General features: G+C 44.6%; 2 protein-coding genes across 3 annotated transcripts in view; one reads left to right on the forward strand and one right to left on the reverse strand.

The window, feature by feature from the left end:
- Window positions 1-21,916, forward strand: part of Jbug (filamin-type immunoglobulin domains fbug) — a 35,632-nt gene extending 13,716 nt beyond the window's left edge. Inside the window, exons 14-40 of the mRNA XM_071789698.1 lie at window positions 20-187; window positions 11,705-11,851; window positions 11,927-12,154; window positions 12,225-12,539; window positions 12,718-12,936; window positions 13,051-13,371; window positions 14,801-15,022; window positions 15,111-15,298; window positions 15,463-15,667; window positions 15,740-15,877; window positions 15,953-16,126; window positions 16,205-16,512; window positions 16,589-16,817; window positions 16,895-17,023; window positions 17,116-17,331; window positions 17,444-17,620; window positions 17,811-18,050; window positions 18,137-18,280; window positions 19,158-19,316; window positions 19,414-19,562; window positions 19,647-19,833; window positions 19,911-20,173; window positions 20,256-20,427; window positions 20,502-20,720; window positions 20,799-20,995; window positions 21,173-21,475; window positions 21,730-21,916. Coding sequence (XP_071645799.1) covers window positions 20-187; window positions 11,705-11,851; window positions 11,927-12,154; window positions 12,225-12,539; window positions 12,718-12,936; window positions 13,051-13,371; window positions 14,801-15,022; window positions 15,111-15,298; window positions 15,463-15,667; window positions 15,740-15,877; window positions 15,953-16,126; window positions 16,205-16,512; window positions 16,589-16,817; window positions 16,895-17,023; window positions 17,116-17,331; window positions 17,444-17,620; window positions 17,811-18,050; window positions 18,137-18,280; window positions 19,158-19,316; window positions 19,414-19,562; window positions 19,647-19,833; window positions 19,911-20,173; window positions 20,256-20,427; window positions 20,502-20,720; window positions 20,799-20,995; window positions 21,173-21,475; window positions 21,730-21,798 — 5,486 coding nt within the window. The 3' untranslated portion in view covers window positions 21,799-21,916. The remainder of the gene's footprint in view (window positions 1-19; window positions 188-11,704; window positions 11,852-11,926; window positions 12,155-12,224; window positions 12,540-12,717; window positions 12,937-13,050; window positions 13,372-14,800; window positions 15,023-15,110; window positions 15,299-15,462; window positions 15,668-15,739; window positions 15,878-15,952; window positions 16,127-16,204; window positions 16,513-16,588; window positions 16,818-16,894; window positions 17,024-17,115; window positions 17,332-17,443; window positions 17,621-17,810; window positions 18,051-18,136; window positions 18,281-19,157; window positions 19,317-19,413; window positions 19,563-19,646; window positions 19,834-19,910; window positions 20,174-20,255; window positions 20,428-20,501; window positions 20,721-20,798; window positions 20,996-21,172; window positions 21,476-21,729) is intronic.
- On the reverse strand, window positions 21,604-26,288 carry LOC139819923 (ribosome biogenesis protein BMS1 homolog). Of its 2 annotated transcripts, none has more exons than XM_071789699.1 (3): window positions 26,176-26,288; window positions 25,093-26,014; window positions 21,604-24,953 (listed from the first exon to the last, which is right to left on the reverse strand). In XM_071789699.1, exons 2-3 carry the CDS (start codon window positions 25,944-25,946, stop codon window positions 22,028-22,030), a joined length of 3,780 nt encoding a protein of 1,259 aa, XP_071645800.1. In that variant the 5' UTR covers window positions 25,947-26,014; window positions 26,176-26,288; the 3' UTR covers window positions 21,604-22,027. The 2 variants fall into 2 exon arrangements, with proteins under 2 accessions (XP_071645800.1, XP_071645801.1); XM_071789700.1 differs by having other exon boundaries at window positions 26,226-26,257.
- Window positions 26,289-27,684: the final 1,396 nt, after the last annotated feature.

Below are 27,684 nucleotides of genomic sequence, written 5' to 3' on the forward strand. Positions count from 1 at the left end.
AGACGGTTTTGTTCGTCAGTTGACGGATCGAGAGCCGGCTCGGGAAACTTGGAGATCCTCGTAAACGGAGGCCATGTCACGAGTTTCGTGAGAGCGCTAGGTAGTCAACGTTTCTTGGCATCGTTTGTGCCGCACGAAGCTGTTACACATCTGGTCGAAATGACGTTCAACGGGGAAGTCATCCCTGGTAAGTCACTCCCGTAACCGAATCTCGAAGCCTCTTAACGAAATTCACAAACGTTTATCTTAAAAAATTGAAATTGAAAAGCTCAAATTTATTTAATGAGGTATTAAGGTACGAATTGTCAAATAATCTTACTTATATCAGTAAGATGTTTATATATAGTTATTATTTCCTTGAGTTTTCAAAACTCAAATACTGTATTAAATTAGTGCCTTTTAGAAACGAGAGTTTTTTTAAGAGGCTTTGGAAAAGTTGTTAGTATTAAAATACTTTTACATTAAAATACTTTTAAATTAAAATATAAAATCATTTAGATTAAATATGGCGTGATCCCGGATTTCGAACACTAATGCGAAAATAAGTCTTTTTAACAGTTAGAGCCGTTAGAATATTTATCCCGTTTCGTTCGCATAATATTCCACGCTGTCTCGTGTTCGGTATTTCGCGATCGCTACCTTCGCCGCGAATATCTTAATTTTCACGGTGCGGTTTTTAGCGTGCCTTTCTTTTGTCAAATTCCGACGCGGCGGCCTCGGCGCTTCTCCGCTAGAATAAATTCCTACTGCGTACTTACGCACGAACGCACGCACGCACGTGTGCAGTGTGCATGCGTCTGCACGTGCACGTGCACACACGTGCACGCCGGGCACATGTATCCCCTGGAATGCGTGATAGTCTTTGCCATTAAGGAAGCTGGAATGCATACGCAACGTTGAAATGTTGCTTAAAAGTACGGGTTGCGCAAACGATGATTTAAACCGCGGAGCGGGTCATCGAAAGCCGATATATGTATACGCAAATTAGAGAATTAAGACATAATCGATTCCTCACTCGCGCGAATTAAATTAGCATTTCGTAAGGTGATTCACTTTATGAAAATTTTTACACGCAAAAGATATTTCGGAAATTACGAAATTTAACATCTCGCGGTTTAACAAACTCTAAATGTAAATAAAAATGCTAGAATTTTTTACATTTCCCACGTTATACATTTTTACTAATATTTTTAATAGTAGTTCATAAGAATTCAATTACAAAACACAGAGCTCGTATTTTTTGCAAAAATATTTATTTACAGTTACAATAATTTTCCTTGTGTGATACATATTCATGTTCGATGGCGTTGAAAAATATTTCTCTGCAGAAGTGATTCATTTATTTTCCACAGTCTTTTGCATACATATTTGTTTTATCTCAATTATTCTCTTGACTTTACTACAGTATTACGTATATATAAAGTAGCATTATCAAGCAATATTACATTATTTGACTTACATTTCTTATTTAAAATTGATACATATAATCGCAATTTTTCTTGATTTCGTATTTATGAAAGAAACGAGGAATGTGCAGCGCATTAAGTTTACATGTAAGCTCATATTCAGGGAAGTGTGTTACGTGCATTCGCTAAATAGCACACCGTTGGCGTTGGCACAAATCCACCTTGAGTTCCGTCATGCTTCGCCACATCAACTATATAAAGTAATTCTCTTCTCTCACGCCCGCGAGCGCAATGTAGCTATACTCACACGGCGGTCTTATCGTAGAAATCATTCACTGTTCGCCGTGGAACGTTATTTTTTCTTACGACCTTTAGCACGATCGCGGCACATGGTAAAACTATCCCCGGCTCGATTTCCTCGATGGCTATCGCCCGAACGGAGAAAAGTGTTGTAACCGCGACTTCCGGTATTTCCCTCCCTGGCTTCACGCTCCGCGCAAACTTTTAAAGACGCGGCCTCTGCAATCTGCAAACGACGGTTTGCAAAATCTCCGCGTTATCTTGCTCAATGTGTGCGACGCGCGCTGAAGCAACGTTACAGCTCGTAATCGCGAAACTGGTCCTCCCCGCGATACGAGAAAACCTCCTCGCGAAGTTATTCCTTATTCCCATAACTTCGCGAAGAAGCTTCAACGCTGGAGGTCGGAGCTACGGAGAATCAAGTCGAAAGTTCTCTCGGAATCCCAATTTAAATCTCTCCACAAGGGAGCGGATTTTCTTTTCTCCCGCCGCCCGGCCCGTCAAGTTTCTCGGCGCGCCGACGAATATAATTACCGCGCTCTTCCATAATAAGTGCCGTTCCTCGCCACTTATCGCGTCGGGGACGGAGGAACGTGCGCGCGGAGCGATCGAGGATCGAGTTCATCCGCGTCCCAGGCATGCGAGATTGCGAGGCAAGCGTGTCTCTAAGTCAGCGGGTCATCGGGCAGGTCGTTGACTTGCGATTTCACGCATTCACGTGACGTCCCACTGACCCATATCCGACGTCATCGTACCCCGCGGCTTCCCGAACGAATTTTTTTTTCTTCCGCCGCTATACCTCGCCGCAGCGCCGTCACAATGCGCGAGCGGCGAGGACATATGTGCCGCGATCGATGCGCGAAGTGATGAGCTCGTTCGTCTCTCGCTTAAAGTACTTAACGCTTAAGTATCGCACGCGTTCGTAGTAAAAGTCGCACAGAAACGCATCCGGCGATCGTAAGAGCGTAAAGAAACATCGCGCGCGCGATGTATATACTCGATTTTCCGTCTGTCCGACAGAAGTTTCACCTGAATCGCTTATTGTTAGATACCGCGAGTACTAAAAAGTTGTCGGGTATACCGTCCGATTTTTATATTGCAATACTGGTTATACATTTGGCGTATGTACGCATTTATTAATTTATTCATCAAAGTTAACCCTTAAATGCACAGATTTGCATATATACAAAGCGACTTTTCGATGCTCTCGCTTATGAAGTTCAAATTGAAAACGCTTCTGGTCTTTCTTTCTCTTCTGGATGATAAGGTCCTTCTGGGTTCTCCCATTCTCTTGGAGGGGGTTCAAATTAGTAAAGAATTTTTTAAATACTTTTTTGGGATTCCTTAAGCATTTTTATTTTTAAAAATACTCCGAATTCCACGAAAAATTGCGCACTTATAAGAGTTAAAAGCATCGGAGAGAAGAAACGCTCTCGGAAAGTGAAATTCTTGCCCGCAGACGAACTCGAGGATATAGTTCCGCTATTGCACGTGCACGAATAATGTTATTTAGATGTCATTTGCAATGCGCTCCGATGTGATTACGTATAATTCAGTATAGCAATGCACTCGGCAGCCATTATCTAGCTACCCTTTCTTTTGCGTGTATCGCACTACCGACGACAGAAAAATAACGCAAATACTTTTTCGTCGCATTTTTTCCAACAGTTTTCAGATCGCCTATTACTTATTTCATCGACGTAAACTGCTTCTCGCTATCTCGTCCGGTAAACTTTTATACTTAATTGTATAGCGAAAGAAATATTAAGTTAGATTAAGGTAAAAATTAATTTCAGATAAATTAAAATAAAAGAGGAAGTCTTTTATTTCTTTCTGTCACACGCGATTGTGTGTTGAAAGTCGTGTGCACACGTGTGGACACGCGGAGATCACTACGGAGTATCGAATGTCGGGTACTATTGCGTAATCGGAGCCCGCGTGCCCGGTGCATTCCTCTGATCGATATTCTCTTGGATCCGCTATAGAAATCGCGCTATGGAATATGAGCGCGCGACGAAATACCGCGCGTACGATCGTAGGTGTGGCTGCGTCAGGCTATCAACTGTGTCGGCGTGCAGACGTATTTGGTTACGAATGAGGATACGCACAGACGTATACCACCTACGTGTACGCGAACACAATTCAGCACGTGGTCGTACCTTGCGACACCGTCTCGCCGCGATTCCCATATTGACCCTACGAGTTCCCAATTCCGTTTCTACAGAACTATAAGATTACGGTTGACGATCCCATTTTCGCGCAGGAAGTTCGCAATTTACGGAAGTTAGATTATGTGGAACTTACGAGGGGAAGAATGAAATAGAAGAGGAGTGAAACCGTAATTTTACGGAGAGAAATTAGATAACGCAGAGGTGAATTACAGCAAAACGGGGAATTACTCATCGGGAAAACCGCCTCGCGCGGTCGTTACCTCGCCGCGGCCGCGCCGCGCCGTTTGCGTTCCACGCGGGTCTTATTCGGTTCTGCTTCCTTTCGCGTAATCATACAACGGAGCGAACACGCGCGGACCGTTATCATCGATCGGCGGAAGAAATGCACACACGCAGCTCTTTTCCGCGCGCGACACCCCACGGAGGTGTGCGACTACTTTGCCTATCCTATATCCCGACAACACCGCGTGGAATGTGTTCTCCACTTCGCGCGAAGCACGCACCAGGGAAGCTATCGCCCGATCTCCCGTCTTGTGTAACTCTTTTCCCGATGTTAACTTTTTTTTCCGAAACCGTCGTCGGACGCGATTACCTTTGTCGAACACATTGCGGAGTCATGCAATACCGGATTGAACACAAGTGGAACACGCGAGGTCTCGATTAATTAAAAATCTTTCATTTTTCGAACGAAGAAGAATTATCTTCAATCTCTAAAACCGGATAAAAAAGTAACTTTATATTTAAAGTTATTTTTTTATATTTAATTTTTTAAATATTTACATTTAAAAAATAATATATTTTATGTATGATACATATCTATATATAAAATATTATATATACATATACATATAATACATATGAATTGTAAAAATTGTGATTTTTATGCGACTGCAAAAGAGGCAAATTTTTCTTTATTATGCAATCCGAGTACGTTCCGGTTTCCATCGTAATTTGGAGCGAATTTTTTCGAGCTTCGAGATATGCACTTAAATTACTCAATTGACCGCCTTACGCAACTGCTCTGTCGTCAAAAACAGGATCGTAATTTTTCGCTTCATATAATCACGATAAAAGCATCATCGCGGACGCTTTACTAATGCGCGCACGATAGAATCGACAGCAACGTGATACATAGTTCAATAAAAAGCAACGCGATCGAATGCCGTGCATTCGAAGCTCCTCTATTTAACCGTGACGTTTCCAAGACCCTGACATTCCCGAGAGAAAAATCACATAGTTGCAGTTATAGAAACCCGAGGAGAATCGCATGTCGGTTATCATTACTTGACACCGTTAATCTTATATGACTCTTAATTAAAGAGTCAATTAGTTCGAGAAGGACAATTAAGCCGCGCGTTAACTTTTCTTCCCGTTTTAAATGGTAATCGCGATTCTTTTTAGCCGGTAATAAAAAAAAAAATAATTGCAAATCTTTCCGCGTTTTAATCCGAAAGGCGTACGAGCGTTCTCGGTATGCAAAGCGCAGATGAGCAATGCGCGATAAATAAAACATATGAATACAAAGGATCGCAATAGCGCGTCAACTCTCGACCTCGACGGAACGCGAATTTATTTCAATGCCGCGAAGTAAACGGGTATATATAAATCAAACTCGTGGGACAGGTGCAATTTTTCATCGGCGCGTGGCACGCTCCATAGACTTTCATCTTAGCCCAAGCACCTCGATAATGAGCCACGGCTTTAGCATGTAATCTCGCCTGTTAATTAACCGACCGATGCCCGCGCAAATGAGCGCAGTTGACTCGCTCGAGTGATCGCGAGGTGGACTTATTTTTCGAGACGAATTTTTCCGCCGCCTTTGCTCAAGGATCTCGATCATGCTCGAGGATCCGGAGAAAATCCAAGGATTCCAATAAAAGTACATCGATCGTGACTAGTTCGAACAAAATGAGTGCAAAAATAAGATTGGCTTTGATCCTTGAAATTCGTGTGACTCTATATTCGCGGGGGAAGGGGGAGGAGGGAATATCCTTGTCCTCGGTGAAACCTCGTCACGCGAGATGCTGGCCGGATGACAACATCTTCGCGGATTAACGTGAAAAATCGGCGAAAGGGCACAGAAGGCGATATCCCCGTGATTTCCACGTCGCCACCGGTGATTTCAACGGTCGGCAGCTGGCGCATATATACATATGCGTAACCGCATGTAACGCGCCAAGTGTGCAGTGTCATCGCATTCGCCGGCGCGATCGTTTTTACAACAATAACGGCGATCGATTGATTACGTGACGCGAGTGAAGCTGATTGGCTTTTATTGTATGCTCGGATATACATGTACGCAGGACGTTCCGAGGAAACGGTTCATGTTGCGAAAAATGCGATTTCGCACGTGTTCTTCTCCTCCAACGAGAGAGTTTGATTCAAGGCTCGTCAAAAATTTCGATAAATCAGTCACGTGTTTGCGCAAATCAATAGAGTCGGGAATTTTGCAAATATATTGATATTTGCAAAATTCCCTATTCTAGGAAAAATATTGAATTATTTAAATCGTAAAAAAATTTATCAAAGCCTCCGAATACTTGCGAGATGTTTTTGGAGTCGCGGATTTTTCTTCTCGGAACATTTAATCAATATTACCGGTTGTGAGACACCGTGTATGTTTATCGTTATATGCATGCGAACAGAGTTATAACGCGATTAGAATCACCGAGGCACTACTGCAGCTGTAGTCGCTCGTCTGTGACTCGGCTGTCGAGGCCTCGAGGGATATCAGTATAGTGCCATAGCGAAGAATGTTATAATCTTTAAGGATATATATTCTTCGACATTTTCCGTGATTAACGTATCAAACTGTCTCGTAACAAGTCTCTTGCATTTTTTCCTATTAATAGACTCGACTATTTCTAGAAACAGCATTTAAATTCTGGAGCTTTGAGGAATCTATTTTTCGACATTCTTCTTGATTGACATATCAAACTGTCTCGTAATAAGTCTCGCATTTTTTTCCTATTAAAGTAATAGACGCAACTATTTCGAGAAACGCTTAATTAAGTTCTGAAGCTTTAAGGAACATATATATATATATCTCGACATTCTGTCTCGACATTGTGATTGACAGATTGACGTATCGAACTCGTATAATAAGTCTCATATTTTTTCTTATTGATATACGCAACTATTTCGACAAACGTTATTTAAATTTTGAAGCTTTAAGGAATATATATTCCGACATTCTTCGTGATTAACGTATATCACTGTCTCGTAACAAGTCTCTCGCATTTTTTCCCTTAATAGATGCAACTATTTCGAGAATGCTATTTAAATTCCATCCCGGTATTTAGTTAGCCCGCTCAGGTATTCTTCTTCATCGATACCAATTCCAGAATGAGGTAATTAATATTCGCGCGCGCGTAATTTATGCGCGCGTTCGCCCGTTAACGTGTCGGAAGTCGCGGCCTTGGAACTTTCGATAGAACACCTCGGATCTCGGGAGATTTTCGAGCAATTTCGGAGCTCTACGAGAGCTGCCTGCCGCGGACAACGCGCCCCGTTATGTCGGGGAATGCAGCGATTCACCGTGCACGGTCGCTTCGGCGTAACTTCACCGTCGCCAAGAACATGGCCGCGTATGCGTGGTACGTCTCGACGATTCAGCGTAAATAAAAAATAAATAAATAAAGGAGACACCGGTTCGCGATCGTGGCGTAATCGGAATTTCAACTTGGAGCGCGACGTGGAAAGCAGGCCATCAGCCTTAATCTAATCCATAACGAAACGACTGAAATCCGCTCGGAATTTTTTGCATAACGCGACAAAATCAGGCGCGACGCCTATATTTCCCGCGTCATATATCGCGACGATCGGACTATTGTTCTTGCGATTTTTGTCTCCGGCGACTTCGCTCCGGCCGTTCTCCGCGAACGGAACAACAGCCGGCAGCTCCGGGAAAGCTTCTTTCGCGAAATTTTTTGCGCGGTTTAACCGGGATAAATGATGAGTCGTTGTATCATGCAGAATGTATAGATGCTATATCAGTTTGTTATTGACCAATATCTTAGCTCTCTCGTGATTTAACGATCGCCAGCTGCGACTTGCGAGAAAAATAAATAGTCAGCGGCTCCCCGATGCCGCGGTGCGACGCAATTACATGACGCTCCGAAAAGTGGAGCGTGATCCTTGGTGGCCTGCACGTACCGCTTATTAACACGTTGCATATTGCGTAAGAGCCGCGTGAGGGATCGCTGTCAAAGGATTCGCGGATAATTATAGCCCGCGCAACTTGCTCTCACGCACATCCTATTCCGCTCTCGCAAATCGTATCAGGCTAGTGCCTGGATGCACTTACAATTATAACCGGCAAATATAACGCAAATATAATCCAGTTTGTTGTTTGTCGTTATGCCCTGGTTCGGGCACAAAGCGGCCACCCGGCAGATAAACCCGATTCGTCGACGAAAAGTCGGAAACAATATATGCGGGGAATTTGCATATTCACGCCTGATCCCGTATTCATCTAGCATCGCATTAATTACGTTAATTAAGGGCGCGTTCAGCAGACACAACTGTTGAGTTCGTCTTATCATCACTCTGCGTTGATTGGTTGGTTCTAAAAGTAAGAGCCAATCACGTTCGATTGCTACTGAGCGGCTTGGTCTGCTGAACGCGACCGACCAGACTGTATCAACGACAGAAACATATCGGCAAATGCTTGATGTCGAATTAGTATTTCTTAATTTCTCGACACATACAGCAAAGAAAGAAGTAAAAGCAAAGTATGCCAGAAGTAAAATCAAAATGTATATACTCAAATTAACGCGTTTATTATTTCGTATGGGTACTCGAAACAATTTATAATCTTATAAGAGAGAGAAGAATTTGGTCATTTTAAATTTCAATATTACATTCATTCTTCCTTGGTGGAATTATATAAAGTGACTTCAAGCAAGTTTTCTTCGTTTAACGCAATACAATCTCATTTCAAGATTTCCACGTTGAAGCTAAAGATATTTTCGAATCAAAAATATTTTTTTTTGCAAGGAAGAGAATTCTATTTTCTCAATTTATCGCGTCGAGTGAAAGTAACGAATTTGCGCGTTCTGAAACACAGCTCTAAGGTTTCTCTGAGAGATTTCCGGTTAAAATAAAATCTTAATGGAGCTCCAATGAAACAAGATCCTCGACAAGATTAATGGGAAGGTACTCGACGTGTCGCTCAAAAGCTGCGGCTTTTGAAAGCGGAGACGAGGAAGAAGGGGGATGAGGGGAGGAACAGCGATCATCATTTTCACCCGCGAGATCCGCGAGCGACGCGACGTCGGGTTTTCTATTTATGTTCCAGTCCCGAGAAGGTATCGAAATACGCAGATCGGTATCCCGCGAGATCGTACACGGGCCGCGCGGCCAGCCGGTCGGGCGAGTGAAAAACGGATGGGAGAGCGCGGTCGGACGTACCGCGCCGTTCCGGGGCCCCGCGGCCAAGACCCCCTTCCCACCCCCCCTCTTCACCCTTCTCAGAACCCCGCCGCGATCGCAAATAGACAATAATGATGGACATGGACGCGTATACGTGTGGGACTTTCGAATCGATCTCGCATGTTCGATTTCATGTTTTCTAAAAAGCGTTGCGGTCAGCGGTCATTATAACGTGCAGGAAATAAAAGTAACGGATGATTGCTGCCGGAGAAAGTGAAGATAATTCGACCGATCGGAATCGATCATTGACCCTCGGGGATATACGAATTTTAGGCGCGATGGAGGAGTTAATTTGGGCCGGAAATCGAGCAAGATCGAACGATAGGCTCTATATCTGCGTCATCCGACAGTTTCTGACACTTCTGACAGTTAACTTTCAATAATTAGCATTCTAGACAATCAGACGTGTACATGAATTAAATGATCCGCGTATTCCGGACACGATCGTAAAGGGCGATGAACCCTGAGGGGTGTCTCAAATAAGATCTCAAATAGAAAAGCACCCAGAATGGTGCTTTTTTTCACAAAAGATTCGAAGTAGCGCATACGGGAGTCATAAAATCCTATCGGAGAAAAATCTTTGCTAAATTAAAAAGCCTTCGAGTATCCAGGAAAGTTTTTAGACTCGCGCCGCCTCTTCCGAAGCGTGAATTTCCAAACGGCGACCTCGAGAATACTTTCTAAGGACGCGGCTGTTGAAATCCCCACAGATTTGTATCTCGACAGGAGTAAGGTAAAACGGGAAATCGTATCTGTCATAATCCCGACACCGACTCCAATCCCCCGCCGCGCGCGCCACGTGGGGCGTACGGCCCTGGGCCCGGGCCCCGAGCGGCGGCGGCGGTCGGTCCGCACTCCGCGGCGCGGGCACACACAGTGCACACACGCTCGTCCCGTCGCTCGAGTCTCGGTCGAGTCCGCCGCGTTGCGTCGGCTCGCGCGTTCCGTGTTCGCTCTCCGACGTTCTCGCGCCTCGTTCGCCGCGCCGCGAGTGTTTCTCGAGTGTTCTCCCGTGTCTCCGGGCCCAAAGGGGATTGTCAGGATTGTGCCCGGGCCCACCCGAGGACGGGAAGGAGAGAGACGGAGCGAGGTCTCGCCGCGTGATGCGGCTGCGGGAAGCCGCGACGTCGCCGCGATCAACGTCGTCGTCCCGCGCAGCGCGCAGCCAGCCGCCGATTTCGTGGCCGCGCGGCCGCGAGGCCGAGGGGCACCGTCCCGTCGCAGGGCGCCCCGTGGGTTCTGAGGCGCGAGTGAAACGCGTCAGCAAGACGTCGTCGTCGTCGTCGTCGTCCTCTTCATTCGTATGCCCGATCGCGGGATCAATCCGGATCCGCCCGTCCGTCCCCCCCTCTCCCCCTTTCTCCCCTTTTTGATCTAGGTTCCTCCAGCGTCTTTCCAGGTTCCCTCCCGTGCCGCGAGTCGCCAAGGTAAATTGACAAACTCGTGCTCGGGCTTCCGTCGTGGAGATACAAGTCCCGCGGACGACGGAGAAACGGAGCCGATCGGGGCCCCCGTTTTTCCGCGCGTCTCCGCCGTCAAGACGCCGCGCGCGAGAGAGTTACGGTTCCCCCCCGAAGTCATACCGGTTTCTCCCGATTCCCCCGTGCTCTCGTCTCGCGAGTCTTTAATCTCGCGAGCGAGTTAATTATCTGTACGCACGGGTGATTATCTATCTACGTATATACGATTTTTTCACCCCCTCGCGAAGCTGGTTTGACAGCGCCGTCGATCGTGCGCGTGGCAGGAAGGTTAGGGGGGAGAGACCTGGCCCCGCGCGCACGGCCGCGGCCGCGGCGACGGCGGGTCACGTTGCATTTCCGGGGGATCTGGAATTCGAATCGAGGCGGCCGCGCGGCCGGCCTATATCGGAGTACTGTTATTATAATCGGCGAATCCGCGTAACGGTGCGCCGCGAAAGGGCGACCCGGGCCCGTTGTTTACGCGCGAAAATCAGCGTGGGAAGCGATGACGCCTGTATCGGCCCCCCTCGACCCACACGTTAGCCGTCGGCGAATTTTAATTGACAGACCGACGCCCGTGTCGCGGAGAAGCATTCGGAGATTCATCTTATCTCTAGAAACCTGTTCTTTGCAATCGTATTCTTTTTTTTCCTTCTTTTCCCTCGACATCTGATTATGTATGTTTATCTCTCGTTCTAAGTGCAGAAAATACAACTGTATGTAGTGCAACTGCAGAAAACTTGTACTCCGGAATAATCCGCAGAGTCGCATAAAAATCAAATAGGAAAAATGATTTAAAATGTAATTTTGATCAGTTATCTGTAAGCGGAATTGTCGGGTGCGGTAAATCCTTTTTTTTAGTATTAAGATGTTTGAGGAGTGTCTTTTGTGTCAAACTGTCGGATTAATCACATGCTAATTGTTCAATTGTCAGGATCACCTTGGCGAGTCGGCATCATGCCTGCACCGAAGATGTCAGTGATCGGTGATTCCATCAGGCTGGTTCCCGCTGGCAGTCCCGCCCTCTTCGAGCTGTCTGCATTAGGTTTCAGCAGCAGCGAGATCGACGTTCAGATCATAAGTGAGTGTCGGTCTGTTGATTATTATTGAATGAACAAGCCGCAAGTATGTTTGACACGTCACGGATAAATTGCAGCACCCTCGAAGAGGCACATTCCTGCGAGAATCGACGAGGAGCCCGGACGTTCCGGTGAGTTCCGCGTCGAGTTCACACCCACCGAAGTGGGCAGCCACCTCGTGGAAGTCAGCATCGCGGGACAGAAGCTACCGGCGGGACCACTCGTCGCCAAGGTGTACAACAGCAGTCTGATCCAAGTTACTGACGTACCTAGCGCCGTGGTCGGACATGCCTGTCAATTCAGAGGTGAGACATTAGGTCGCACCTTACCGTCTCGCGTCTGTGAATGTGTTTCAAATGCCTGTAATATTTGCAGTGGATGCCAGCGCTGCTGGAGAAGGTCAATTAGAGATCTCCATAAACGAGGGAGAGGTGCCCAATCACGTTCAAGTGGTGGGCGGTGGCCGTTGCCTCGTATCCTTCACCCCCGAGGTCGCCAAGCCGCATTATATCGACATAAAGTTTAACGGAGAAGCAGTACGCGGATGTCCTTTCATCTGCAATGTGTCAGACACAAGTAGAGTCACGTTGAGTTTGAATCACTTAGAACTTATCCCGGTCGACCAACCTGCCAGCTTTCACATGGGAGTCGACGGAAGCGGCAGCGCGGAGTTAGCGGTTTATGTAAGGGGTAAGTCAAACTCGTTAAACATTTTTTACGATAGAGATTACGATATAATTCCTTCGATGTGATATATTTCAAGATTTTTAGAAAACTTCAATAATAATATATTTATACATTTATGCCATCAGATAATTATTATACTTAATTACTTGCTGGATAATCATACCTGGATTTTGTATTTTAGGACCAAACAGTGAGTTGCCAGTTAAAGTCACTGGTAACGTAAGCAGCGGTTTTACCGCGGAGTTTATACCGAAGGAAGTGGGAGTACATTCAATTAGCGTAGAATATAATGGCTATCCCGTGAATGGCACGCCGTTTTTGGCTAAAGCATTCAACGCGGACAAAGTGCTAATCGGGCCTGTAGCTAGAGGCAGTGTCGGTCAACCAACCCACTTCACTGGTATGTAATAGCATTGAAAATTAAGTATTTAATTCCCAAGATACAATAAATGTTTCTAATGCATTGTATTGAACCTGAGAATTCAATTGATATAATATTTCTTGTCAATCGCAGTCGATGCAAGTCAAGCTGGTGAAGGAAATCTGGAGATCACGATATCGGCTCGCGGTCAAAACATACCGACTCAGGTAACGCCGCAAGGAAACGCGCGGTTCTCCGTCAGTTTTGTGCCGTTTGAGGCATGCGAGCACGTTATCAACATTGCCTTCAACAAGAAAACCGTGCCTGGCTGCCCTATAGTGACAAGGGTGGGCGGCGATAGTCACGTAACTGTGAGTGGACAGGCATTAAGCAGCGCTGGATTAGGACGGCAAAGCTATCTGACCGTTAGTAACGTTGCCGGTAGCTTGGAAGATTTAGAAGTTAACGTTGAAGGTAATTGTCGCTGCATGAAATTCGTTCCACAATATCGCACGAGTCACAAAGTAATTTTCTTATTAGCATGTATGTGTGCTTTATTTGAGAGATCGTAAATTAATTATTTTAGCAGGGTTCTATACGAATAAGATTTTTTTTTTAAATATGCGATCGATGTTTTCTCGCAAAATTATATTTCTGTTAAGGAATATACACTTGTGACACATGTATGTGAATGTACACAACTTACACGCACATGCACACGTGTATATGTATATATATATAACGTCACCAACAAAAATGCACAGAAGCATCTATGTATTAATTCACCTTGTACTTAATACCAGAGAGATTTCCTGTTTTGTTTTTAATGTCACGAACGTATCGACGTACGTGTCGTGGAGACTTGTACAGAATTGTTCATCTGTGTCTCGTTAATCTATATAGCTTGAGAGCAATCCTGTCTCTCTCTCTGTTGCAGGTCGGCCAGCTTTCAGACTACGACATTACTAGACCTCTCAGAAACTAATCTCCCTTTTATCTTAATTTGTGGATTAATGCACACGGTGGTGGGTTCCTAACTCAGTTTTTCTGAAAAGTCTTGCATAAGGGTAGCCTAATTACCACTTTACTCACACATTTCTCTTGTACTCGTTGGTTACCACTTGAGAGTATTACGAGCGCTTAATTTGGGTTTTACTGATTGTGGGAGAGCTAAGGAAGTCGTATCTAATCACTTCGTAATCACCCACTTTTCTTGTGTGCTCGCGAGGTGTATTTGACTTGTGTCAAAGCCATGTTCATGGTGCTATATATTTACTTTTAAGTTGTGTATAATCGTTAAACGTTCCAATGCAATGATACGTGCCTTTAAACTGATATTTCAATATGCAATTGTTTCAATATGCAATGTGCAATGCCTTAACAAGTGCCAATATTTCTTCTCTATTCCAATATTTCTTCTTTAACTAGCATACATTTTACATTATCACGTTCAATCTCATGGATGAACGAAACTGTTATAAAATATTTTTTTCTATCTGATAACACTTAGTACATAGTTTTTTTTAATGCGTCTTCGTTCTGCCGCGGTTGCTCTGCTCAGCCAAGCATGTTGGAAACGTATTAGAGGATAATCTTACATTAGTTCCCCCAAGCGCGTTTGAGCCAAGCTGAAGCGAACTAGATGTATAACGTATATAAGGTCGAGATATACGGCTTTCTCCCATTAGTCACAGTAACAATTTATTTATCGTAGCCATTTCTTACGCGTAGTCCGCTTTCTTTAACGTTGCTTGTTGCGAGTTTACGTCATATATAACAATAGCGAGAGCGATCGGACTTGCGCGAACCTCTTCGCTGGCCGCTCCGGTGACCCTGCGATCCACCCCAAGTAGATGGCTTGACTCTAAATAATATTAAACGACTAACCCGCCGGACTTGATAGGACCCAATGGACAGGCCGTACCTGCTCAGGTCACTGACAACAAAGATACGACATGCAGCGTGGCGTTCACACCGAGAGTCGTCGGCGAGCACCGGATATCGGTGAACTATCGAAACATCCCGGTGGTCGGCAGTCCGTTCAGCTGTAAAGTGTACGACGTCACCGCGATAAAAGTGAAGGATGCGAAACGTGGTGTCATCGGCATGCCCGTAACTTTCTTAGGTACGGTTTTTATCACACGATTGCGCCTGCGACACGAGTTTATGGGCGTTATGCGAATTTGTTGGTAAATCTTGTTTTCTAATTCTAGTCGAGACTAGTCAGGCGGGACCAGGTAATCTAGAAGTAACTGTAAACGGCGGACGTGTGCCGACGTCGGCACAGGCGCAGGGTCCTCACACGTACGCGATCTCGTTCACACCCCGAGAACCGATCGTGCACACCGTGGACTTACGTTTCAACGCGGAGGACGTGCCTGGTAGTCCGTTCAGCTGTCAGGTATCTTATTTCTCGTTCTACATCATGAATTCGTAAACTGAGCATGAGAGTGTTCTATTATTTAAAATTAAAATTATCTTGGTAATTCTTGGTATGCATTATGTAACGTAAGATGATCCAGGTTTTATTCTCAACGCGTTTGTTCTGTTCAACAAACTATATAGGTCAGTGATACGGCGAAAGTGCTAGTAACCGAGGTACTCGAGAAAGTATCTGTGAATCGTGTCGCGACCTTCACAATAGAGGCCGACGCATCTCTCGGTACACCCGTCGTCGAGGTGCTCTCTCCCACCAGAGAGAGTTTATCTGTACACGTTAAACAGAACAGTCCTGGTACCTACACCGCTGGATTTACCCCGAAGGATACTGGTGCGTAAATTAAGTAAAAATACTATTGTGAAATTATATATCGCGTATTTAAATTAATTATTCATAATATAGGCGATCACAGCGTCGAAGTAAAGCTCAATGGATCGCACGTGGAAGGCAGCCCGTTTCTCGTTAAAGCTTATAACGCTGATAAAGTCAAGGTGACGGATATAAATAGCGGGGTCGTTGGGAAACCGATATTCTTCAGCAGTAAGATAATTTTCTTTAATTCTCTTTGTAATGCGACGAACCAATTATGTAAAATATGTTATAATTTTAATCTAGTCAATGCCAGTCAAGCCGGGGCTGGAAATCTGGAAATCATAGTCGCAGTAAACGGCAAGAACGTTCCGAATTATGTGCAAAGCGAGGGCAACGCGAAGTTTAGGGTCAACTTTAAGCCACAAGAAGCCGCTGTACATAGTCTCAGTGTTCGTTTCAATGGAGAACCAGTTCCAGGTAAGAATAAAATTTATATAATTACATAGTTTTATTGGTTATACGTTCCGTTTATTAATGTCCCATCTGAATTCCCAGGTTCACCGTTCAGCTGCAAGGTGATAGGTGCGGGTCAAGCGACAATTTCCGGTCATAATTTGAAAATGGGTGCTGTGAAGCGGTTGATGTCCTTTACCGTGGATCCCCAGACTCCGTCCACGAATTGTGACGTTATCGCGACGCCACCATCGGGTATCGCTCTGCCCATTACCATCGAGCCCATCGACGGCAAGTACAACGTGAGCTTTGTACCCACGGAAGTCGGTAGACACAACATCAGCGTCCTGGTGGACGGAGAATCGATAAAAGGCTCTCCGTTCGCCTGTAATATTTATGACGTGACTAAGGTAAGTTCCGAATTGCGTGACTGTAATATGTTAAATAATTTAAACGTTAAACTCAACGCTGTCATAATGATTGCAGGTACATGTCTCCGGTCTCACGGAGGCGTTGCTTGGCCAGGCGACCACGTTTACCGTTGATGCCGCAGAGGCTGGCGAGGGAACGCTGGAGCTGGTGGTGAGCACGGAGAACAACACTGTTAAAGCTGAAGTAGTGGCTTGCGCTCGTGGTCTTTACGACGTCACATTCGTGCCACAGACGACGAGTACACATTATGTTAATATCAGCTTCAACGACGACAATGTGCCAGGTTTGTGAACAGCTTAATTGATCAACGTCCTATAAAAATCAACTTGAAAGAGACTAATTATGTTTTCTTTATATTAGGAAGTCCATTTAAGTGCCCCGTCGTTAGCGGCATGTTACATGGTCCATCGATGGTTCGAGTCGGTAATACGGCATACATAGATCTGGATATGTCTGATTTGAATGGTCCTGTAGCCGCGGAAGTAACCGGTAAATTATTTGCCTAAATTACCACGATTATGAGAATTTTTTTAAATTTAATTATTTATAATGTGTTTTATGATTTTCTTTTTTTTGTTTAGGCCCGGATGGAATAATTATTCCGTGCACGTTAACCAAATTATCGTCCAGTTTATATCGCGTGGAAGTTCGAACGCGACAAGTAGGATCGTACAGTATAATATTCAACGACGGACACAAGATGGTCAGTTCGCAGACACTCCAAGCTTTCGATCCCAGCAAAGTTTCCATCAAGGAAATAGCGGACGCGGTTTGTCATCGGCCAGGAACTATTTTAGGTAATTATTAGGATGTTTAAGCTTTAATAGTTGGTCTATAGTAGATATTAATTTAGTAAGACGTAAATTATTTTTAAAATAAAAATACGCATTTGATTTCTCTCTTTTACAGTCGTTGCATCAAAGGAAGCTGGTCCTGGTAAATTATCCGTCAATGTGCGTGCCGGTGGTGCTGATGTGGACAGTCTAGTAAGAGAAAGGGAGAATGGTGTCTATGAAATTGTGTTCCATCCCACGCGAGCCGCGCCTCACAGAGTTCACATAAAATACAACGAAGTCCATATTCCGGGTATCTTATGTTTATTTAACAAAATTATTCACATTGTGCTAAAGTTTATGAACATGAAAACTGTAATTATAAATTATCAGAGATTATATATCTTTATTTATAAATATCATATATATTATAACTTAGCCGTACTTATTTTTTTATTAATACTTGACGTATTCTAATTTAGCTTAATAATACTAATTTGCAGGGAGTCCATTGGATGTGACGGTACGTGGTCCTACGGGAGGACGGGAAGTGACGGCCACGGGATTAGGTCTGTATCAGTCGTGTGTTGGAAAAATAACATCTTTCACGATCGAGACTCTCGGGCGTCCTGGCAAGGAGTTTGACGTCGTTATCAGCGGTCCGCAGGGTAATGCCGTACCCGTACGTTGTTATCAGCATCGCGACGGCAATCTTCTTGCCGAATTCACGACGAATAGCGTTGGTAAGATCAGAGAAAATCGTAACATATGAGATATCTTGAGAATTTATTTCTCAGAGAGAAATTGAATTATTATTGAATTATCTTAGGCACATATAAAATCGACGTGTTGCACGGAGCGAAGCCGGTATTGGGGTCGCCATTCTTCTGTCAAGCTTTCGACGCAGCTAAAGTAAAGCTTCAGGAACTAGGTCCCATGACGATTTCTGTTCACGACCACATCGCATTCAAACGTGAGTGATAGTTACAATGCGTATATTGCATGCATCTTCCTACACGCGTGATCGATGTAGTAGTAAAGGAGATTAAACATATGGAAGTGGGCATAAAAACATTTTCAGCAATTATAACAATTTTGCTGTAGCAACTTGCAAATTAAAAGTGTCATCAATGTTTTCTTTATTTATTATTAACAAACTTAACATAAAACTTAACATAACTTAAAAAATGCCAAAAATGCACCAGAAATCGTAAAGAAAGGCAATCGATTTTATTGTGAATTTTATTCGATTAACATTATTATTTTATAAGATAGTTAATGTAAACTTTAAAGCTTATATTCGTTATATTTTCTAAAAATACCTTTCATATGCGTATTACATGTGTATACGATTCAATATTTTCGTTAGCGTGCGAACAAGATCGTTTTCACGCGCGAAGAAAGTATCGACGTGACCTAAATTGAGCGATACGATCGGAATCAAGTTATTGGAATTTAGAGAAAAGCGTTAACTGCTAAGTAATCGTTTAGATTGGAACGTGAACGCTCGAGGGCATAATATTATTCAAGACGTAAGTGTATTTCACCGTTGTGTCCGACGCGCTTATGTAAATGTGCCGCGTACGCATAGGCGGGAGAAAGTGGCGAGCGTTTTCTAGTGCACTATGCAACTACGTTTCAAGGCCGTAGAACATAATCGCAGCAGATAGCTCAAACGTAGACGTAGACTACTTTCAAATAGCCTTGCGCTACGCGCATAATGAACAGTCACGATACACATCGCGCGCGGCACGATACCAATTGAAGAGTGGACGACCACTCGTTCGTTCGGCGACAACAGACGTAAGAATAGCGGATAATCGTTTGCGCAATTCGTTGGATGATTACAGTGATGAAAGCCGACGCCGGGACGGCCGACCTGGACGTGACGGCGACAAGCCCATCGGGCCAAGAGATCCCGCTGCAGGTCACTCCGCTCAACGATGGCGCCGAGATGATCGAGTTCTCGCCCAGCGTACCCGGCACCTACATGATCAACGTCACTTACGGTAATTACGTTTAGACGTAAGGAGCTTAATCTTGAGAAAGAAGTCTCTCTCGCGTTGTTTGTATTTTTTATATTGTATTCATAATTGCTGGCGATAGGCGGATGTTCCGTACCTGGAAGTCCAGTGGTATGCACCGTCGACGCGGTCGGGCAGGCTCGCGCGAAAGGCGAAGGATTGCTAAGCGGTCATGTGGGTAAACCGGCACACTTTATCGTCACCGGCACGAGAAGTCCGCCGGCGGTTCAGGTACGACGTAGTACAGAAGTTGCTTCGTCAAGTTGTGCGTAGGATGTACGGGATTCTTTTTTAATTGAACCGTGCGCATCGCAGGTGGACGGACCGGACAGTGTTTCTAAGGCCACCATTGAAGCCGGCGCTAATCCCGGCACGTGGAACGTGTCTTACGTGCCGAGTGAAGTCGGAGTGTTCGACGTGAGGGTCGTTTCCGCCGGGCAACAACTGCCGGGATCTCCGTGGCATCCAAAGATCATTGACACGCGGAATCTTCGTGTTATCGGTGAATAATTGAAACGGTATTTAATACTCCCAGGATGTTTCTGTTGAACTTACGATTGCATTCGCGATTGATTATAGGTGGCTGGTCCGCTGTATGCGATGATATTGGTCGCTTGAAATTGCATCCGTCGAACAAGATCAGCTTTGACACCGCAGAGGCCGGACCCGGCGAAATCAGTGGAACTGTCGGCGATCACCCTCTCGCCTTCGAAATGACATCTAGCAACAGGTTGAAGCTCGTTCCGCCGCAGATAAGCAACGGCGAACATCGCCTGGAGATACTGTTCAACGGCACACCGTTTCCCGGTGCACCGAAACTCGCACTCGTGCAGGATTTGGAGGTTTCTCATCAATCAGAGATTCGATTTTAAACACGCTTTCGACTATATATTTTACTGCAATTATCGTTGTTGATTTTTTTAGCCGCCAGTGCAGGACACAAGCCGAGTGTTATTAAAGGGACGAGGATTAACGTCGGCCAAATGCGGCGAGGAAGTCAGTTTTACCATAGACGGTTCTCAAGCCGGTAGCGGAACTCCGAAAGTGCAATTGTTTTCGCCTACCAGCGAACTTAACGTCATGTTACAACATTTGGGTAAGAAAAAGAAAGATAAACGAAGTTAAATGTAGATGAAAAATGCAACTCTAAATGTTCTTTGGATGAAACAGGCGACAGCGTTTATCGTGCAAGCTATATACCGCTAACGCCGGATCCGCTTTTGATGACCGTGTCGTGGAATGGAAGGCAATTGAAGGGTTGCCCGTTGCAAATTAACGTTACGAGTGCGGCCGACGCGTCTAGGGTTATCTGTTCCGGAGATGGACTGAAGCATGGTGTCGTCGGACAAGAAATCAGAAGTTTTATCGATACTAGAAGAGCTGGACCAGGTAAAAACTCGTTTCACGCTTATAATAAAATTATATATTACTTCCAACATTTTTTTAAATTGAAGACTCGTTTCGCAGGTGAGTTAACGGCGCATTGCGTTGGACCGCACAAAGTAGCGTATTGCGAGCTGTACGATCACGGCGATGCCACGTTCACGTTGAACGTGAAGCCTCAGGAGGCGGGACGACACGCACTAACGATCAAATATGCTGGAGAACACGTTCCTGGTTCTCCGTTTACGTTACGCGTCTCCGGAGCCCCGGATGCTTCAAAGGTATCTAATACTGAATATTTCAGTTTGCTAACAAGAATAGTAGTTCCAAAGCATCCAAATTTTCCAAGTTAAAATCTAGCGTTCATTAAGTTTGATATATTTCAGTCAATAAAACTAAGGATATTAAGATATTTATCGAAATTAAATTTTAATTTTAATTAATGTCCGAAACATTAGGTTCGTGTCTACGGACCGGGAATCGAGCACGGCGTACTGGCGACTTTCCAATCGCGATTTATCTGCGACACGCGAGGCGCCGGCGCCGGTCAGCTTACAGTGAGAGTACGTGGGCCTAAGGGAGCGTTCAGGGTGGAGATGCAACGAGAGACTCAAAAGGACCGAATCATTCTCTGTCGGTACGATCCGACGGAACCCGGGGACTATAGAGTGGAGGTTCGTTGGGCTGGTGTCTTGGTGCCAGGTTCTCCGTTCCCCGTTAAAATCGTCGACACGCAAGACGAATTACTAATGCTCACACAAGTAAGAATTACATATAATTATTCTTCTGACTTTATATATAAAAATTATGGAGAGAAATGCGATTTGATCGTATACGGACATTTAAACGAAATTATACATAATTAAATGCTTATAAACCATATTATATATACTATTATATATTACTTTTAATGAGTTATGTAACTGTTTACAGTGTTTACATGATTATATTTAATGGCTATTGTACAAGTGGCATTAAAATAGATACCGTAATGTCTGGATGTATGTAATTTCAGGGCGGAGATAATTATTCGACAGGCCATCATACTATCACATCGTGGCGTGGATCGCAAACTATATTGTAAAAACGCCGCGGCTAACATTGTTATATTTTGTATGGACTAATATATTCGATAATATATGATAATTATTGTAACTTATGTGCAAACGTTTCCAATAAACTCAACATTCCGATTAAATATATATATATATATTTATTTATTTTCAGGCTATATATTCGTATGTGGAAAAATTATGTACAGTTTCTCAATTTCAAGATATTTCAATCTATATTCATATCCTGTCTCAGAAACCTCACCGATTCTTTTTCTTTTCCAGCTTACTGAGATCCCTAAAGATATCCTTCTTCACCTGCTTTTGCTTCATCATCTTCTTGGCTTCCTCCTCTGCGATTTTCGCCTGGTACGCCGTTATCCTCTTTGTCATGGCCTCCTTCGCCTGTTTCTGTTTTTGCGTGTAATTCGTTCTGATCATCTTCATTATACGCGCGATCTTCTCTTCTTGGGGCTCGCGTACTACGGCGACTCTGCCTTGCTTGAATTTGGGCTTACGCAAGTGCGGTATGGGCTCGAGTTTAGGCTTGTCCCTGTACGGGAGCTCCTTTTGCAACTTGCGTGGGATGAACAGCGGCCTGAATACCTTGACGTCTCGCTCAACCGGCGTGTATATCGAGTCTTTGTTGGGTTCGGCGTGAATATTCATCTCTCGCTTCAGCTGACCCGTAGTCTTCATACCGCGCCATCGATTCTTCTCCGCGGGTGGCAACAGCAGCGATGTCACCGGATTGTAGAAGCGCGGCACGTCGACCTTGTACCACGTCCTGCAAAATACTATGTCGCTCAGCATTATCTTATCCTCGAACGTGGCGCGGAAGCAGCCTTCCGGTTTGGCAACCGCCTTCTTGATTTGACCACGAATACCCGAAACCGTCTTGATTCGGGCACCTTCGAACTTGGCGACCTCGAGCGCGCTGTTGAACATGTCCTTGATGAACGCGGTCTTGCGGTAGATCTTCATTGGCACGCCGGTGAGCTTGAGCTTCTTCACCACCTGCGTGCTCTTGTCCAACTCCACGATCGCACCGGTCGCCGCGATGCGGAAACCCGGTTCTCTGCTCGCGACGTCCTGCACCGCCAGAACTCCGGTACCCTGCGGAGTGATCGGGCCCCAAAAGTGACCCATGCACGCCACGTGCTCCGGCGTGTATTTCAGCATCCGGTGACGCAAATTGTCCTCCAGTTTGGAGTAAATCGGCAGCGACTGAAATCTACGCCAGCCTATGGAGAATATAAGCGGGTCGCGACTCTTCAAGATCCTTGAATACCATCGGTGCTTCTTGATCCGCGTCTGCACGTAGCCGATGTTCTCCTCGCCGTGCAACAGGCCGCCGATGATGATCGGATACGTCGGGTCGAGATGCGTTATCAGCTCGGACGGCACTGCCTCGATTTCCACGCGCACGTACATGCCAGGACGGTAGCCCTCCAGCTGGACCCTAATATCGTCGTCCAGTCCTTCGAACTCTGACTTGTTAATGCCCGCCTGTCTCTCTACCTCGGCCTTCAGCTCATCGTAGTACGTTTTCTTTTCCGTATTGTCATACTCCGCGTCGAATTGCTCTTTCAACTTCTTTTTCTTTTCCAAGAGCTTCTTCTGCTCCTCCGTCTCGTCTGCCGACAACTCCTTGGGAGCCGTGTCCTCTGCTTTATGCTTCTCCCCGGTCTCTAGGTCCTCGAAGTCACCATATAGATCCTCATCATCCAGCTTTAAAAGCTCCTCGGCATCCTCCGATTCCTTCCACTTGCCCGTGACGAAACGATTGATCAGTAATGCCTTGTTCTCCTCTTCCAGCCAATCGCGTGGGCTCTCCATCGTGAAGAAAACAGACTCCTCCTGATTCTGCAATTGTCGCTCAAGTACCTTCTGCTTCTGCTGCTCTTGTACCACGCGGAATATTCCACCGATATTCTCGCCGAACTTCTCCTCCTCCTTGTCCTCTTTCTCTTCCATCACGTTACTATTATCGAATACTCCGTAAACCATCTTCATTAAGTTCTTGTTGCTTTGCGCGCGATTTACATAGGCTTCTCTCGCTTTCTCAATTAAATTCCTCCTCCATTTAAATTCATCCGCGACTTCCTCCTCGCTCTCATCCATCTTGATGTCTCCTTTCTCTTCTCCTTCATCTTCTCCTTGTTCGTCTTCTTTTTCGGAAGCATCGTCTTCGAAATCGCTAATCCGATCCGCATCATCCATCTCTAATCCCGCGCGCGAGTCTTCGTCGCTGAGCTCGTCGAAGCTTTCGTCATCAATGTCACGCTTTTCACGTTTCTTTGTTGCCTCCAACAAACTCAGTGCTTCTGAGATCTTATTTTTTATCAATTTATCTGATTCTTTACTCAAGGAATGATACACTCCTGCATTTTCTTGAGGAATATCTATCTTCTTATGGTTCGTTAATTCAGATTCATCGACATCTACATCATTTTCGATAGCTGAATTAATCGAGTCCCTCTTCTTTTTCTTTTCTACATTGCCTTCCTCAGTGTTTTTCCTCTTAACGCCCTTTTCATTAGATTTTTCCGAAGTCTCCTCGTCGCTCGATTCACTTTCGTCATTTTCATCCATTTTGTACTCATTATCGTTATCACTGTCATCATTTTCATCCATTTTGTGGTCATTATCATCATCACTGTCATCTTGGTCATCTTCGTCATCTTCATCTTCATGTTCTATTAGATTATCACCATTATCCTTGTTCAAGGTATTTTGTGCAGCTGCTTCGTCTTTAAATATTACTTTTCGTCGAACTCTTCCATTCTCTGTCACCAATTCGCCCGTATAAGGAGCCATACTTTCGTTCACGTCCTGCGACTTAATCGGCGCGGCGTCGCTGAACAGTTTCAGCTCGCTGTGCTGCAGTTTCTGGTCCAGCGTCTCCTGCGTATCCATTAAAGCGCCAGCTAAGCCTGTATCCTCTTCTTTGAAGGAATGGCTGCCACCCAACTCCACGTAAACGGCGTCTTTGTCGTAAACTATGCCACCGACGCCGGAGAACGGTGCATAAATCAACCGTTCCTTCTCCACTAGGGCTCGCTTCTTAATCTGCTCCGGTAGCGGACAAGGATCCGGCAGAAAGTTCACATCCTTGATCCTCATGTCTCCGCAGCCAGGTATATGAATGGATGTCTCCTTGTTCAGAGGTATTCCTCTGACGTATCTGGAAGCAAATTCAATCACTTATTAAAATGTATAATGAAGACTTTGATAGGTGAAATTTTGATTAACTTTAAAATGCGTTTCAGATACAATCAATTTGAAGATAACTCAAGAACAACTCAATTATCTCATATACATACCCGTACAAACTGATATTTCGGTCAACCTTCGGATTCTTCCTGATCAATTCCGGTGGCGTCAAGTCCTCCAATCTATCAGCGAGTATGTAAGGATGGGTGGTGCGCCAATTCAACGGCCTGAATTTCATGACCGATATAAATCGCGCCAGATTCTTTATCTCCGTGCGGAGGTACTCGTCGTGCAGCAATCCAGAGAGGTAGAACAATTTCGCGCCGGCGTACACCTCCGTCCAGAACCGATGCTTCAACGTCTTCTTGGTCTTCCTCATTTGCCTCGCGTTCTTTATCAGATCCAGGTGAGTGAGTACCCCCATAATTCTGGGCATACCGTGCACCTGGCATATGTTCAGAAACTCAAATATCTCCATCTCGAATCCGAAGGAGGCGTCCACCAGCAGCAGCACCAAGTCCGCCACCTTGGCGATGTCGATCATGCTGTTGACGTCGTTGTTGCACTCCATGAAGGTGATCCTCCGCTTCTTGCCCGACACAACGGTGACCGGGCCGAGTATGTTGGTCAACGGCTGTCTGACGTAGCTCTTGATCAAGCATTGAATGACCAGCGACTTTCCCACCTTCGGCGGTCCTACCACAGCCACCAAGACCGGCGGTGGCTCCAAGGGCGTTCTGTCGACTAAAGGTATGTGCTGCCTCTTTGTTTCGATATCCTCCTTCCGCCTGAACCTCCTCTCCGCTTTAATCGCCGAATGGAAGGTGAACGCTTTCGGATTCTTCTGCTTGTCCGACAGTTCCTGAACGTGCGACTTCTTGGCCTTCTTCTTCTCCGCCTTACGGCCCGCATTGCGGTCCCTGTGGCTCTTGTGCTTCACCGTATCGTCCATCGCGGACGACATATCGGCGCCTCTTTACTTCCTCGCTCCTTTCTGCTTATTAGTGTCAATTAAAAGCCCGTAACATATTGCTGTAATAATAAAACATTACTGTAGTGTATATCAACAAGTTTCTAGCCTAAAATTACCGACAGTCTGGGATTTCTATATTAAAATTACATTTGTCGATATTTGGAAATATTATTTTTGTTAATATTTATGGGCTTTTAAATAAACAGAGATATAAACTTACTCCGCGAAAAGGGAAATTAGTTAACGATTATGCACACAAATACAACGCACGTGGGCAAGTCCTCGGTTTCAAATTTTAGGTTATTTCACGCATGGATTCAGCGCTCCCGGCTCCGTGCTCCGTGTGAAACAAATCAAAAGCCTTTACTATTATATTTTTTATCGTAATATGATAACGTGCCGAACAGCGAACATCGGTAAAGTAGAAGGAAAACATAATCGGCAGAGATATTCTAAAAATGTTCCAATATATTTTCAAGAATTATAATTTCGAGATTTCAAGATTTTGAAGATATTTAATTTTCTTTTTCAATTCTTATTATTTGTCTATTTTTTCACAATTTTAAAGCTTACATTAATTATTTTATTAACACTTTGAGTGCCAAGCAGGTTTCGGCATTAAACTTAATAAATATAATATATTATTTAAATATTTTACTGCTTTTTTAATGTCTTAAGAAAATTTATATTATTTATTTCATATCTTAAATGTTTAGTCAAATTATTCTTAATCGAGTAAATAAGATCGTCACTCACAAACGGGGTTTTTACGGAAATTTATTCATCATCCTAGATATGAATGACATAGCACTCAAAGTGTTAATCATTAATTACATTAATTGAAATCTGAATTCGATTGAAAAACTGAATTTCTTCTTAAAGTTTCAACACCAGTGACAACACAAGGACAAATTTTTCTAAACGCATAATGCATTTTCCCGCAACAATTAGCTTACGCGCGAATTATTGAATTTTTCTTTTATTAGCCGTCGGCTCTTGTAAAACCATCCTATAATCATTTCCTACGAGTATAATTTAGAAAGAAAAAAATTTCTCCTCAATTAAACGCTCCGCGCACGTGTGCCATGCTCGCCTGAAGATCGATTGTTGTTATTTTTCGTCATACGGCCCACGCGATAATACGCCTCACGTGCTCCAGATCTCATCCGCGTAATGCAAACGCGTAGGTATAACGTGTCGCTTGAAACCGGTCAGGAAATTGCCACGACGAAGGTAACGAGCCCTCCGCGCGGACCCTTTAGCACCGAACAATGCTGCGCGGCGATTGGAAAGTCATCGATCATGTATCCTAATTCGCGCGGTGTGCCGCGCGTGATATTGTAAAATTTCCGACGATGATCGATCGTCCTCGAACTCCCGGGAGAACCGACGCAGATCGTCCGAGGTTGATCACCGCAAACGCGCGGTGCCGCGCAACTTCGCGCCGTCGATGAGGTACACACATCACGATAACGAGAAAAAAAGAGCGAGATAAATATTCCGCAAATAGAATATATGTATAGTTTTTCGATAAAGCGCAGAGAGTGGATTTTGCGGCAATTGCGATGAAGCGCCGTCGCCGGTTTCCATCCAGCGCGCGATTTACATTGATACGAGCGATTAATACATAAAAACCGTAATGCTTCTTCTATCGAGACTTTTTATACTCCACGCTAATATAAATATGATAAATAAATAAATAAATATATTTATGATATAATGTAATAAT

Source organism: Temnothorax longispinosus, chromosome 10, assembly GCF_030848805.1.
Source record: "Temnothorax longispinosus isolate EJ_2023e chromosome 10, Tlon_JGU_v1, whole genome shotgun sequence".
Classification (NCBI taxonomy): domain Eukaryota; kingdom Metazoa; phylum Arthropoda; class Insecta; order Hymenoptera; family Formicidae; genus Temnothorax; species Temnothorax longispinosus.

What these genes read in the sequence shown, in the direction of transcription:
- LOC139819923 (XM_071789699.1), bottom strand. Translation starts at nt 25,946, where the DNA reads ATGTCGTCCGCGATGGACGATACGGTGAAGCACAAGAGCCACAGGGAC. An exon ending in CGAAATATCAGTTTGTACGG is followed by an intron (nt 24,954 to 25,092) that starts GTATGTATATGA and finishes ATTTGCTTCCAG; the next exon opens with ATACGTCAGAGGAATACCTC.